A 13,310-nucleotide genomic window follows, 5' to 3' on the forward strand; every position below is an offset into this window, starting at 1 on the left:
GCGCTATTGACGGAGTGAAGTGCTCTGTCTATGATTTGACTTTTTTGTTCAAGTATTCTAGGTATTGTAGCGCCACCTATTTAAGGTTTTTTGATGACACTTTTTGGTACATGGAGATTTATTTCCTTACCTCCACCTTCCGTAGATAGATCGTTGTTTTGGCAATAACTAAGCAATATTAAAAATATTAGTTTTTAATGAAATATATATAAGTTCGTGTCATCTACCCTGACGCGCAGATTTGTCAAATCTAACCTTTAATAACATTGCAATACGAATCAAGGCAAGCGTCTTCGTGAATGACACGATCTATAACTACCAGCAGTTTTTGGTTAGGCGGCAATTATATTATAGAAATTGATCATAGATATAGAAGTCATTGAAAAATGAAATACCTATGATTGTGTAATTTAACGAATTCGACGTATGTAATATAATCATAATAGGGAATATTACGCGAAACTATGCGTAGAGGGCGCCACTACCACAATCCATCATAATCTGAGGGTCTACCGCGAAACAAGAAATACTAAAAAATGTTATCTAACCTCTCTATCACTCTTGCTCATTTGAGCGAAAAAGACGCAGATAACTAAATTTCGATTTTCACTTTTCCGGTAGGCCCTTTGTAAACTAACCGCCTTGATGCATCAATGTCATATTTTATTATCTGTGAACATTTGTCAAAATACAGTTTAAGCCATAGTATGTATAAGTTACTCTATGGTTTAAGATACGTGCTGGTGCTGCACTCTGGCGGCAGAACATTGCAGTAATATTCCCTATTGTAGGATTACTGTCAGACACGACAACTTATATAATTATGATCATTTCTATGATAGCCTAATTAGTAAAAAAACATCGCAAACAATGAAAAAAATAGATTTAATTAGATTTGAACCTGATCGTCTTAGATAATACAACTACGTTCGCTTTACGAATTAAAGCTATGAACTACGAGAATAATAAAAATGTAAACGATTTGTTTCACATTTTACGCAAATATAACAAATGCGTAGGTATGCAATACAAGACGATTCCGGTCCAATGTAATACTCGTACGGAAACGAAACGCTAGCAATGTGACCACTTACATATAATCGCAGACATTACAACTAGCGTGTGCGTTGAATCTGGTGTTTCAGCCCTAACATGTACAATAGCATTCCAATGCATTTATACAAGTCACAAATACTAAATTGTTCGCTGAAATGGCATTTAGTACAGCAATATTGGATGGAAAGAGTGCCAAATAGTTGGTTAATGATTTTAAGGGAGTTTTAGGGAATGAGTGAAGTATGAATTGTCTGTGTGAATTTTCATTTCTCTTGCTCACAAAGAGGGTCATTATTGTTCTTTGAAGTGTGCAGAAAATGATAAGTTTTTGCACTAGAGCATTTTACTTTCAAAGTACTTTTTGTTTACAATAAGCAATTAAAGTTTGGTTTAATATGGATTTGTTGTACAATTTTCATTCGGATAAATAACTTAACTTTTACATAATTGTTAATTGGAAAAGAAAAAAATAAAACCCAAGAAAGAAATATTATAAAGTTTATACTTATAAACCGCGAGCCAGGAACAAATTTCCATGACCAATTGCCTCCCGGCCGAAAACTCGTGTAGTGGTTAACGGCTAGGTATGATGAACCCTCGTGGACGTCAGCTGCCGCTTCGTTGGTGGTTTAGGAATGGCAGCCACCGAACCACGTAAAACAAAAAAAAAATTGTCATCGCCTCCCGTTTGATACTTTGTCAAATGATAGTTCAGATGCTATTGTTAGTTAAAAAAAATCGTCAGCCGATTATATCGCGGTGGTATCTTTGTATGAGTAAAAAATCATGAAACTTTCATCAGGCGTAACGCTTGTAAAGCCATCAACGGATTACGCAATTTACACATTACGCGTACTATGCCGCACATAAAGTGGAAACGGGCATATTTTTTACATGTTAATTTTACAGCTGGCGGTATTTCCACGCGATACAACCGGCTGACGGTTTTTTTAACCTTTTGAACGCCACGCCTATCGTACGCGGCGTGTAATCGTGAACCTTGTCGGTATGCATGAAGGTTGATATTGGGCTGTCGCCGCGCGCGTCATATGACGTCTTTGGCGGTCAAAAGGTTAAAACATCATCTAAACTATCATCTGACAAAGTATCAGCCGGGAGGCGATGACTGACGAAATATGCTCCTGGCCCGCTGTTTATTAGTCATGTTTTTTTTTCGTATTCGAAACAAAAAGTAGAGTCTTTAACTCGGGTGAAAGGCTCATATCAGCCTCGGACTATACTAAACTTCCTCGACTGTAATGAGTGCCTTTCATCCCTTGGTTAACAATTTACTATTTACTTGTCCTAACTGGAAAAAGACCGAAATTAAAATGAACTCATTTCATATTACAAATATACAATTAAACGTTTTGTTAATCATAAGTCTCGCAGTATTAAAATAACAACATTGTTGAAATGTTAAAAAAATCTGATTGTCCTCGTAAGGCCTAACATGTACCATATTATCCTATTTTTAATTTGAACCTTATTCTATAAGTAAATTGGAGTCATTTTCGTTTGTTTTAAGATGCAATAATACAAAGAAATGCTTTTTATATTTGGTTTATAAAAGGTCTTATTTATATTGCAACGAATATGTACATTTTAATGTACATTGAGCCTTTCGGAGAGTATTTTTCAAATAGCTTGGGTGACAGCTGTCATCTCAATGCATATTTCCTTTTTTAGGTTATAAATGATGTGGAGATTTGAGAACTTGAGTATTTGAGAACAGTTGTCACCATACCCAAGCTATGTGGAAAATACTACCTCCGTAATGAATTCAAAATGGTAGTACAAGGCAGTTTCTTTTATACATATATCTATATTGTATATATGTAAGTCGTTTTGATATGCCCTCTTCTTATAATTTGATTCCTATATTAATAAATAGTATACCTAATTTTGTGCTTGTCTATTAAAATAACATATGATATGAATACAGAGTGTCTGTGTCTCAAAAATAGTGACATGGGCATAGAGAAATAAATAACCATAGAGTGCTCACTCCATACATTAGTTTTCTTACCAAAACGCTTGTTATTTTCGTAGTCGACATATATCTCAAGTAGCAGATTTAACAGTACTGCTACTTGACAATAGATGTCGCGTCGGACGAAACGTCTAATGCTCAACAATTTTCAGCCAGTATTATAACCGGAACTCTGTTTTCTCCTTCTGCTTGTAATATTAGTTGTAAATTGACCTTTTGAACGCCACGCCTATCGTACGCGGCGCGTAATCGTGAACCTTGCCGGTACGCATGAAGGTTGATATTGGGTTGTAGCCGTGCGCGTCATATGACGTCTTTGGCGGTCAAACGGTTAAGCAATATACTTTTCATCAGTCGCGACATCTAGTGTCAAGTAGCTGAAATAGCGGCACTGATAATAAGCGTTTTGGTTTGAAAACTGATGTGTGGACTGAGCACTATGCGACTATGCTTACTTATTTTTCTATGGATACGGGATAGATAATGGTAAAGACCAGAGCATACCAGCTGCGTCCGCCTAGATGTGCACGTGGGCTAAAATTTTGGAACCGTGCACGCAAACGTTACGCAAGCGGTGTGCCGTCTCCCATAAGGATCTGTATAATACAACGTGTACGTGCTCGTCTACGTAAACGCATCCGGTGTGCACAGGCCTTAATGCTGCTCCAGTTTAGTTATTATTTTGAGACAATTTGTATAAAATTTAACTGACAAAATAAACGCCTAAGTAGAAGTAGGTCCTATATGTTAGTGATTGTTGAGAATTGTGATAGTCTAGTACAGTTAGCAACGATTATGTTACTTGAGTAGGACAGAATTAGAATTGGGGGTATTACTTCAATATTCTGCCGCCAGAGTGCAGCACTAGCACATATTGTAAACCATAGATTAACGTTTATATACTATGCCTTAAACAGTTTATTGACAAGTTTTCACAGATTATAGTGGAGTCCAGACGGGATGAATAAATCGACCGATTTGTTCAAAAATAAATTGGCGTCGTTCTCGCGAAGCGTCCCGTTGATGTAACTGGTGACCGAAGAGCTGGCGGCTTCCTCGCACAAAGTATCATTATTGCGGTACAACGAGGAAATGCCGCCAGCATCCTTGGTACAATGCCTCAAGGGCCTATTTTAGATTTAAGTTAGCTATAGTAATCCTCTGTATATATCCATTATGTATATTGTTTTTGTAAATAAAGGCTGAAACCTTAAAAATTTAATCACCAATTTTAGGTTTATGGTGATATTCGAGCTCACTAAGTAAAAGAATGCCCTAAACGAAAATACTAGCGTCACAAATTGGTATTCTTACGTCCGCATCTCCATTTTATTGGTAATATCAGTCACGGCCTGATTTGATCGGACAATTTTATCAGATTGGCGAAAAATTGTCCCGTCTAGACTGGGGTTATATGTTACGAATAAATATGATATTGATGCATCAAGGTTTACTTACAGTATGTGCTAGTGGCGCCCCCTTCGCAGAGTTTTGCGTAATATTACCTATTAACATTAAGTTTGTGGTGTACCAGTTTGGTCAGCTGCAGAGAACTTGTATACTACCTTCTGCCCTTGACTTAGTCTGTGTGAAATGATGATGATGATTGTTAAAATGGCAAGTGCGAGTCGGACTCGCGCACGAAGGGTTCCGTACCATTATTTATAAAAACACTAAAAAAATGTTTGTTGTATGGGAGCCCCCCTTAAATATTTATTTTATTCTGGTTTTTTGTATTTGCTGTTATAGCGGCAACAGAAATACATCATCTGTGAAAATTTCAACTGTCTAGCTATCACGGTTCATGAGATACAGCCTGGTGACAGACGGACGGACGGACAGCGAAGTCTCAGTAATAGGGTCCCGTTTGACCCTTTGGGTATGGAACCCTAAAAACTATCCTGTGTCCTTTCCCGGGCTTCAAACTATACATAAAATTCAGTAAGAAAAATCAATGAAATATTTACCAATTGCTTTTCAGTGAAACAAAACGTCGTGAGAAAACTAGTGCTTATGTCAATAGGGGTTAGGTTTCAAGGCGGACCCCAGGCTCCCCAAGTTGTGGCGAAATACTGGGACAACACTAGGAGGATCATCATATTCATAATGTTAGGTAGTCTCTAACATTTACTAGTCTCGGGCTTAATTGTATATATATATTATGTATCTTTTTTATTTCTAATCATAATCAAAGAGAATTAAGAAGACTAAGAGTGCTCACTCCATACAACGGTTTTGTTACCAAAAATACTATTATTTTCGTATTCTACATCTAGCGTCAAGTAGCGGAACTCTCAGTACTGCTACTCGATAATAGATGTCGCGGCAAACAATAAGTCTAATGTTCAACGATTTTCAAAACCATTGTATGCGAGCACTCTTGGTCTTCTTAATTCTCTTCGTCATAATCAACTGCTAATCTGGTACACCAAAGTCTTCGAGCGACATAGTAGAAGATTTGTGACTAAAATACTGGGATTAGGTTATCGAAACAAATTAACAAAATATACGTAAATTATATATGTGAGTCGACTAAGTTCAGAACCCTTAGTGTAAATTTATTCAATAGCGTGACGTGACGTACCCGTTTGCGTTAAGTCTCATTTTGTATGGGATTTAGTAACAGCGCGCCGAGCGGGACGTTTTGGAAACTCAAAATCCCATACAAAATGAGGCTTAACGCAAACGCGTACGTCACATCACGTCACGCTATCGAATAAATTTACACTAGGGGTACAGTACATTTTCTGTGTATAACTTTAAATACTAACTTTATAATTATATTGTAGTTGGTTCTTCAAAAAAGGAGTGTACAGATTTTTAAAGGGTCGGCAACGCGCATGTAACACCTCTGGAGTTGCAGGCGTCCATAGGCTACGGTGACTGCTTACCATCAGGCGGGTCATATACTTGTTTGCCACCTTCGTAGTATAAAAAAAAAGTTAAACAAATCTTAAAATGCCAAGCTCTCAGTTTTGTATTCTAAAATCTAAAGAAAACTTTGATTAAGAATCAGGATCTAACTAAATAGTATTATCCAGATCCGACGGATCTTACGTATAATTATGATCCGTAGTGCAAATACTTTGTTGTGCATTTTAAGAATGGTTTCCTCTCTACAAAGTATGTATTAATTTCACATTTTTTGTACACTTAGATTTTACAATTAAGTGAATATTAGAAGAACTTTACTATACAAAGTGTAACAAAAATAGTGGGGGATCCGTTTAAGGGCATATTTGGTATTGTTTTGACGCGAAAATATTATTTTTTATGTTATGGTCGTATAAGTCGGCCAACCTTCCATACAAAGGCCAAATATTATTCGCGTCAGTAGCCACAGTAAATTTACTGCCATCTTTCAACACATGATTAAAACTTTTAGAAGGCCATTTGACTTTGATCCTTATTCTTTCACTGATATGTGTTAAATTTGTTAAATATTGAAAAGTGGCGCCATCTAATAGATCAAAGGCCAAAGGTATGGCAGCATCGTTTCGAGCGATGGCGCCATAACCTTTAGGTTATGCCCGGTAAGACGGCGCCAGTTTTTGATATTTAACAAATTTAACACATCAGTGAAATAATAAGGATCAAAGTCAAATGGTGTTCTAAAAGTTTTAATCATGTGTCGAAAGATGGCAGTTACATGTCTACAAAGTTTTATTTGACAATACACCTATTTAATTAATTAAATTATCTTTGCTTAAACGGATCCCCACTATTTTCGTTATAGCTTGTACGGTCACGCCTGAAAATATCGATACGAAAAAAGTGCCAAAAATATGTATAAACGACTTTATTGCCCATGTATTAAGGTAGTGTATACATATTTTTTTACATTTTTCGAATCGATATTTTCAGACGTGACTGTATTGTGCTGTGGCGGTTTGTATAAAAAAGTACCATATGGCTATGTCGCTTATTTACTACAATAGCGATGCTGTATTACAATTTCTCCAAGTCCCTTTTTGTACCAACTGACACAAAAACACTTCAAAATGTAAATTGCTGCTTAACTAATAAAAAATCTAGCAATAACTTATTTTAGTAAACTTAAGGCCTAATACCAAAATATTTATGTTGTAAATTATTACTTCTTGCCTTTTGTTGACTATATTTTCCGTCAAATGTATTAATTTATATTTATTACGCCTAAAATAATGAAGTTCAAATGAATAAGTGTCCTATACATAAATAAATAATATTTAGCTAATGTGAATAATTGGAGTTTTATTTTTGTTTCTTCCGTCCATTAAAAAAACACTCCACTCAGCCACTCACTAAACCAGAGACTTGTCATACGCTTCGCTCCTATTTCTATGCACAAAACCAACTAAAGCTTGATTGCAATTCTCAATGTTTATTATAACACCTAGAGCCCTCCAGTGGCGACTAGACTAACTAAAGTACAATAGTTTGATGAGTCGACCATAGATGTCGGCAGCATCCTCTTAACCGCGACTTCCTGCAACCCCTTTAAAAAAGATATACCTAAGATTTAAAGAACTTACCCTTTACCGCAAACTTAGCCATATATGGTAGTTATAATATTAAATTCTATTGAGTTATTAAAATTCAAACAATATATTTTTATGACATTATTAAAATTAGCTTGAGACATCTAACGAGGAATAGCTTAGGTAAAGTAGGTTAACTTATTGATCACAGATGTCACTAGCAAACTTCCAACCGCGGCACCGGCGGGTCGTCTCTGAATCGCTAATCATATTTTTTTGTGTAAAAAGAATTGAAATCTGTAATTAAACGCACTTCCTATTAGGAAAGCACTCTATCAAGAAATAGAAAAATTAAGCAGAGTTCTGAGTAAAGTCAAATACAGTTGAATGGAATGTTCAGTTACGTAATTGCAATTATTAATGGAGGTGTTAAGGTGTGATTTCATTTCAGAAAAATATTACTTTTATTGCCTTACAATATCATATAGACTACTAGAGTTCTCTAGCGGAAAGCAGATTAACTAAAGTCGTATCATTACTAGATTACAGATGGAGCTAGCAACCTGCTAAAAAATCATTCATCATTTTAATTATTGTTGCTTGTTAATTATACGGGTTTAAATCGCGTATTTTTAGTCACGGCATAGAGAAATATGAAGTACATAGAGTACGATTGTCCGCTAATATTATAACCAGAGTAACCGGAACTCTATTTTCAACTTCTACGCTTACCCTGGTTATAATATTAGCTGAAAATCGTTGAGCATTTGACTTTTTGTTTGCCGCAATATCTATTGTCGAATAGCAGTACACTGATAGTTACGCTGCTTGTAGACTACGAAAATAATATTATTTTAGGTAACAAAACCGTTGTATGGAGTGAGCACTCTTGGTCTTCTTAATTCTCTTTGGTCACGGTCACAGTCGCGCGTCGTGACCGCTGCTTATACACTGTTGTTGCTTGAAAATGGAGACAGGCTCTCTCCGAAACATTTCGTGCAAGTATAGAGTACTAACTCCATACATCAAGTTTTTACCAAAACGTTGGTTATTTTCGTAGTCTACATCTAGCGCCAAGTAGTGAACTTATCAGTACTGCTACTTGACAATAGATGTCGCGACGAACGAAAAGTCTAATGCTCAAGTTTTCGGCCAATTTGAGTTCTCTTTGCTACAAAGTTTTCTTTGACAATCCACCTCTATTTCAAATTCTCTTTCACTGGACGAAGAGGCCCGGGAAAGATCGTGGGGTAGTATTTATCAATCATTATCATCCTATATATACTTAGTTTACTCTTTGATGATCATTATCAAAAGTCAATTTATTATTATACCTTTACTACAACATTGAAGCGTGGAAACGAATGTCTACATAAATAAAACAGTTTAACAAATGAAATGACAAGATATAACAGTTAAACGTTTATTTAACCACTAATCTAAACCCAACTTACATTTGTGTACACGACAACTCAAGGCAGTCCACAATAAAACGCGTAGTATGCTTATAATTATTTAATGTTTATTTCTGATTTATTGACATCTATTGCATCTCTAATTTTTGCGTATGGCAACACCAGGAACCATAGATAACAAAAATGCTCGGCGTAGAGATGCGCGATTATTGCAGTGTGGTAGCTACGTAAAACTAAATTGCGTTTAGAGGGGCGTCTTTTCGATAAGTTTGTACCAGTGTCCGCACTCACAGCGGCGGGGCTGGCCCTGAAAAAAAAAAAAACAAAATAAGTTATTACTCTTACCTGAGGGCCACGGAATAAATAAATATTATAGGACAATTTGTTACACAAATTGACTAAGTCCCACTCAATAAGGCTTGTGTGGTGTACTTAGACAAAGATATACATATAAATACTTAAATATATAGAAAACACCCATGACTCAGGATCAAATATTTGTGCTCATCACACAAATAAATGCCCTTACCAGGATTTGAACCCGGGACCATCGGCTTCATAGGCAGGGTCACTAACCACTAGGCCAGACAGGTAGTCAAATATATGTTTTTGTTTTGTCTTTAAACACCACGCATGTAGTGCGCGGGGCGTACTTATTATATTATAAAACTTAAATAAGTAATGGAAATTGGTATCTCAATAGCCCTCTCGCGCATGAGAGACCTGTGTCCAGCAGTGGGACGTAATAGGCTGAAATATTATTATTATCTCAGTAGACAAAAATGTAGTATAAAAGACATAAACGCGCGAAAATTTGTCGCCCGTTTAATCTTTTCTCTGGGAGCGCTTGGTATTTTTTTTTTATAGTTGACTATCGTATCGAAATTAATACTATAGTTGAGTTGGGAGCCCATACATGAAAAGTAGGCAATTACAGTTTGGTATACGAAATCTTAATTCAACCTTTACAGTCGACGAGTAGAAAAATATCAATTTAGCATTTTTTTTCATACACGTTTTTAGTGGATTTGTCATAATGTGGCTATTTACCTTATGTATCCAAAGCCAGCTGATAGCTGTGGAGTGTTCTTCGCCTGAAACAACATAAAATAACATTAAGTATTTTATTAACATATTAATAAGTCCGAGCTCACTGTTTGTATATAAAAATAATATTAAGTTAGTTATACATATTTCTCGTGTAAGTGAAATGTAATTTCTTATGAGAAAATAAATGTCTTTTAAACCGATAAGAAATCGCAAGGTGAGTTGATGTATGGTTTGCGAATTTTTTGTTGCAAAAAAGATCTGATTCTGATCCGAGTGCCTGCAATACGGCCACATCTCAAAATCTACGATTTTCTTACATTACATCTTAATAAAAAAAAGGTATCCTTTAATCCTTTGTGCACATGTCGAGGTATTTTTTATACCACGGTAGCAAACAAGGATACGGCTCGCCAGAAGCATTGAAGGCACCGTACGATAAATTATAAAAGTAATTCTCAGACACAAATTGTGCATTGTGCAAATTGTGCTAATAACAATTCATTTATCAGATCAATGGTAGACTTTATTTCTTTGCAATAAGGTATAGCTTAATTGTTAATATGATGGATGGTTTAAGGAAAATTCAATGTAATGCAAGTTTTCCTTAAAAAAACATAAACATAAATGCGAAATACATTATTTACCATATCCAAGGATACCTAGAATTGATAATCCTTACATGATATTAAAAATGTTGCAATAATCATGTGCCAAATGCCATACTCATGCCAAATTAGTACCAAAGAGGCATTGCAACAAAATCTCCTTAGACCTAAAGGTTCAAGGTAGGTGCATTTTTCATTATTAACATATAATGAAACCAGCCGACCCTTTTATTACAAGGCAACAACACTCCTTATTTGAAACACTTTCAATGGGTTATCTATGTTAGAAGGAGACAAAATTTTAACAAAAGTTTGCTATAAGTATTATGAATAAGAAGTTCAGTTACTTACATATGCAGCCAACGATTCGGGCGTCAAAGCAGGACGGGACCAGGGTGGGGTTGGCCTTGGTGCCGGCAGCCTTTTTGAGGACCTTCATGTTGAACGGATCATCGTCTCCGGACTGAATGGCGAGCAGCTCCTTCTTCTCCAGGCCAGTGGCGTGCTCCAGGGGATCCGCCATCACTGAATGAGAAATAGATTGATATGAGACTTCATATAAACAGACCTATACAGTGTTTATTAAGATTATAAAAGCATATGATTCGTAATTTTTATCTCTACCAAAGTCTCTATCTCTATGTATTTAGTCAATTTGTGTAAGAAAGTCCTATAATATTTTATTTATTTATTTATTTAAAGGGAGATGCAAAAAACTTGCATGAACATATGACACCTATTGGCTCTCTGGATAAACAGGGTGTTTAAGTCATAAACCCTGTATTAATTTAAAATATAATTTTAAATTACTTTAATATTCTGATACATTATGTTTATGGTTTATTACTTATTAGTCAACCTTCAAGGCAGCACATTTATATAAATCTTTTGAGGTCTTCTACTTGACGGAGATGGTTAGAAATAAGTTATTATGGTTCACTACAGACTGGTTGAAGGTTTGGCTATGGCTATGACTGATTTGTGTTAGGTACATACGTAAAGTAGGGAAAAATACTGACTGGTATTATAACTGGTCATAATTCTTATTAGACATCTGAAGATAATGGGCATAATTAGAGACACCTCATGTCCACACTGCGGTAAGGAGGAGACCAGCTTGCACTTACTGGCAGATTGTATTATATATGCGGCACCGCGATATAATACATTTGGTAGTGATACATTAAAAGAGAGTGAACTAAAGGATGTCAAACTTAAATCCTTCTGTTCTGCAGGAAAATGAGAAGATTTGAGGAGAATAGTGTGGGAATGCTGCCGGCACAGTAACCTGCAACTCCAACTCCAGGGAATTGGGCTGAATGAATGTAACAAGCAATCAACAGCCTACCTGCTTTGAGCTGGGCGTCCCTGCACTACATATACTACATCTACAAGGAGGACTTTGCCAACCACCACTTATTCTATTAAAGCCATGAGCATTACTATGTACTCTGTTCCGGTCTCACAAGGTAAATCAGTCAGTCAGTAAAGTTAATTGTATTGCAGGTACTAGAAACCGAGAGTTTAAATAAAAACAAAAGCCATATGGTTGGTTTTGATCAGAGGTCATGTTTAAAGGTCATCAATGTCAAAACAAAAGTTTCTTTACAAACCATTGTTATTATTTATTTATGTACTAGAGAAATTATTAAATCAGAATGCTAGGTGTATTATTTACTATTGAATAAACATATCTACATTAATACAATAATGATTAGCCCCCGAAATACATAATTATGTAAAGAAAATTTAAAATGAATAAGTGGCAATTCATTTATGTTAAATAGTTTCACTTTAGTTTTAGTTTAAAATTATGTGTGTTCTTTCATACATTGGTGACATGTATTTATTGCATAAATATACTATACTTTATTTATAAAATATATTTTAAACATATTTGGTGATAGAGCATATAGGAAAAAACTTGTAAATAACATAACCTACCCTATATGGTAAATAGTGAGAAAAAAGTAGGACATACTTTATTGTTATGTACATAATATAATTAATAATAGTTGCACACGAGTTACACATAAACATAGGCAAAGGATTATGTACTATCAGTTCAGGTTTGATGATCAGGTGGGATTTGCCTTTATAAGGACCTGCATAGATAAAGATTATATCCTTAGATAAGACATGTAACCTAAAAAAACTGCTAAAACTACACACGAACGCAGTGGTTGAAATTTTAAAGGAAATGGTAACAAAATGAATAAATTTTATATTTAATGGTAAAAAAATATTATTCTTTAAGAAAAAACAAATTACAGGAAAATCAATACAACGTGATAGATTGACATTTTGTACAACGGTACAACAGCTATGCATATAATAAGAGTAGTTCTATGTCAATAAAAGTTTTATATGTATTTGTATATTTCGAAAATAATACTTTCCATGGGGATTTGTCATATTTTTTGGGTGATTTTGACATTACGTAACTCAATTTTGACAAGTGAGGTTGGGGCTCATACTGAACATTTAGAATTTACTTACTTTTGTCAGCATATCCTCGACGGGCGGAGTTCAAGAGAACACCTTTAAGCGCATTTCCGCGAATAATTTGTCTACACAGAGAAGCCATTTTGCTATTTCCACTAGACCGCTTCGCACGATGGCAAGTGGAAGAAAATTTTTTAAGTGCTTAATAGTGCTGCCAAAAACCGGTTATTGACTTTTACCGGCATAATTCGGTTTTATATGGCCTTGTAGTTTTATTCGTAGCGTT

At 35.4% G+C, this 13,310-nt stretch overlaps 1 protein-coding gene across 1 annotated transcript; it reads right to left on the reverse strand.

Moving 5' to 3' along the window:
• Nucleotides 1–9,009: 9,009 nt before the first annotated feature.
• Nucleotides 9,010–13,238, reverse strand: LOC133529993 (cytochrome c oxidase subunit 5B, mitochondrial-like). Its single transcript, XM_061867782.1, has 4 exons — nucleotides 13,079–13,238; nucleotides 10,931–11,104; nucleotides 9,975–10,018; nucleotides 9,010–9,231 (listed from the first exon to the last, which is right to left on the reverse strand). The coding sequence occupies exons 1-4, from the start codon at nucleotides 13,164–13,166 to the stop codon at nucleotides 9,169–9,171; spliced, it is 369 nt and encodes a 122-aa protein (XP_061723766.1). The 5' UTR covers nucleotides 13,167–13,238; the 3' UTR covers nucleotides 9,010–9,168.
• Between the last annotated feature and the right edge of the window lie 72 nt (nucleotides 13,239–13,310).

This window comes from Cydia pomonella, chromosome 22 (assembly GCF_033807575.1).
Source record: "Cydia pomonella isolate Wapato2018A chromosome 22, ilCydPomo1, whole genome shotgun sequence".
NCBI classification, from domain to species: Eukaryota; Metazoa; Arthropoda; class Insecta; order Lepidoptera; family Tortricidae; genus Cydia; species Cydia pomonella.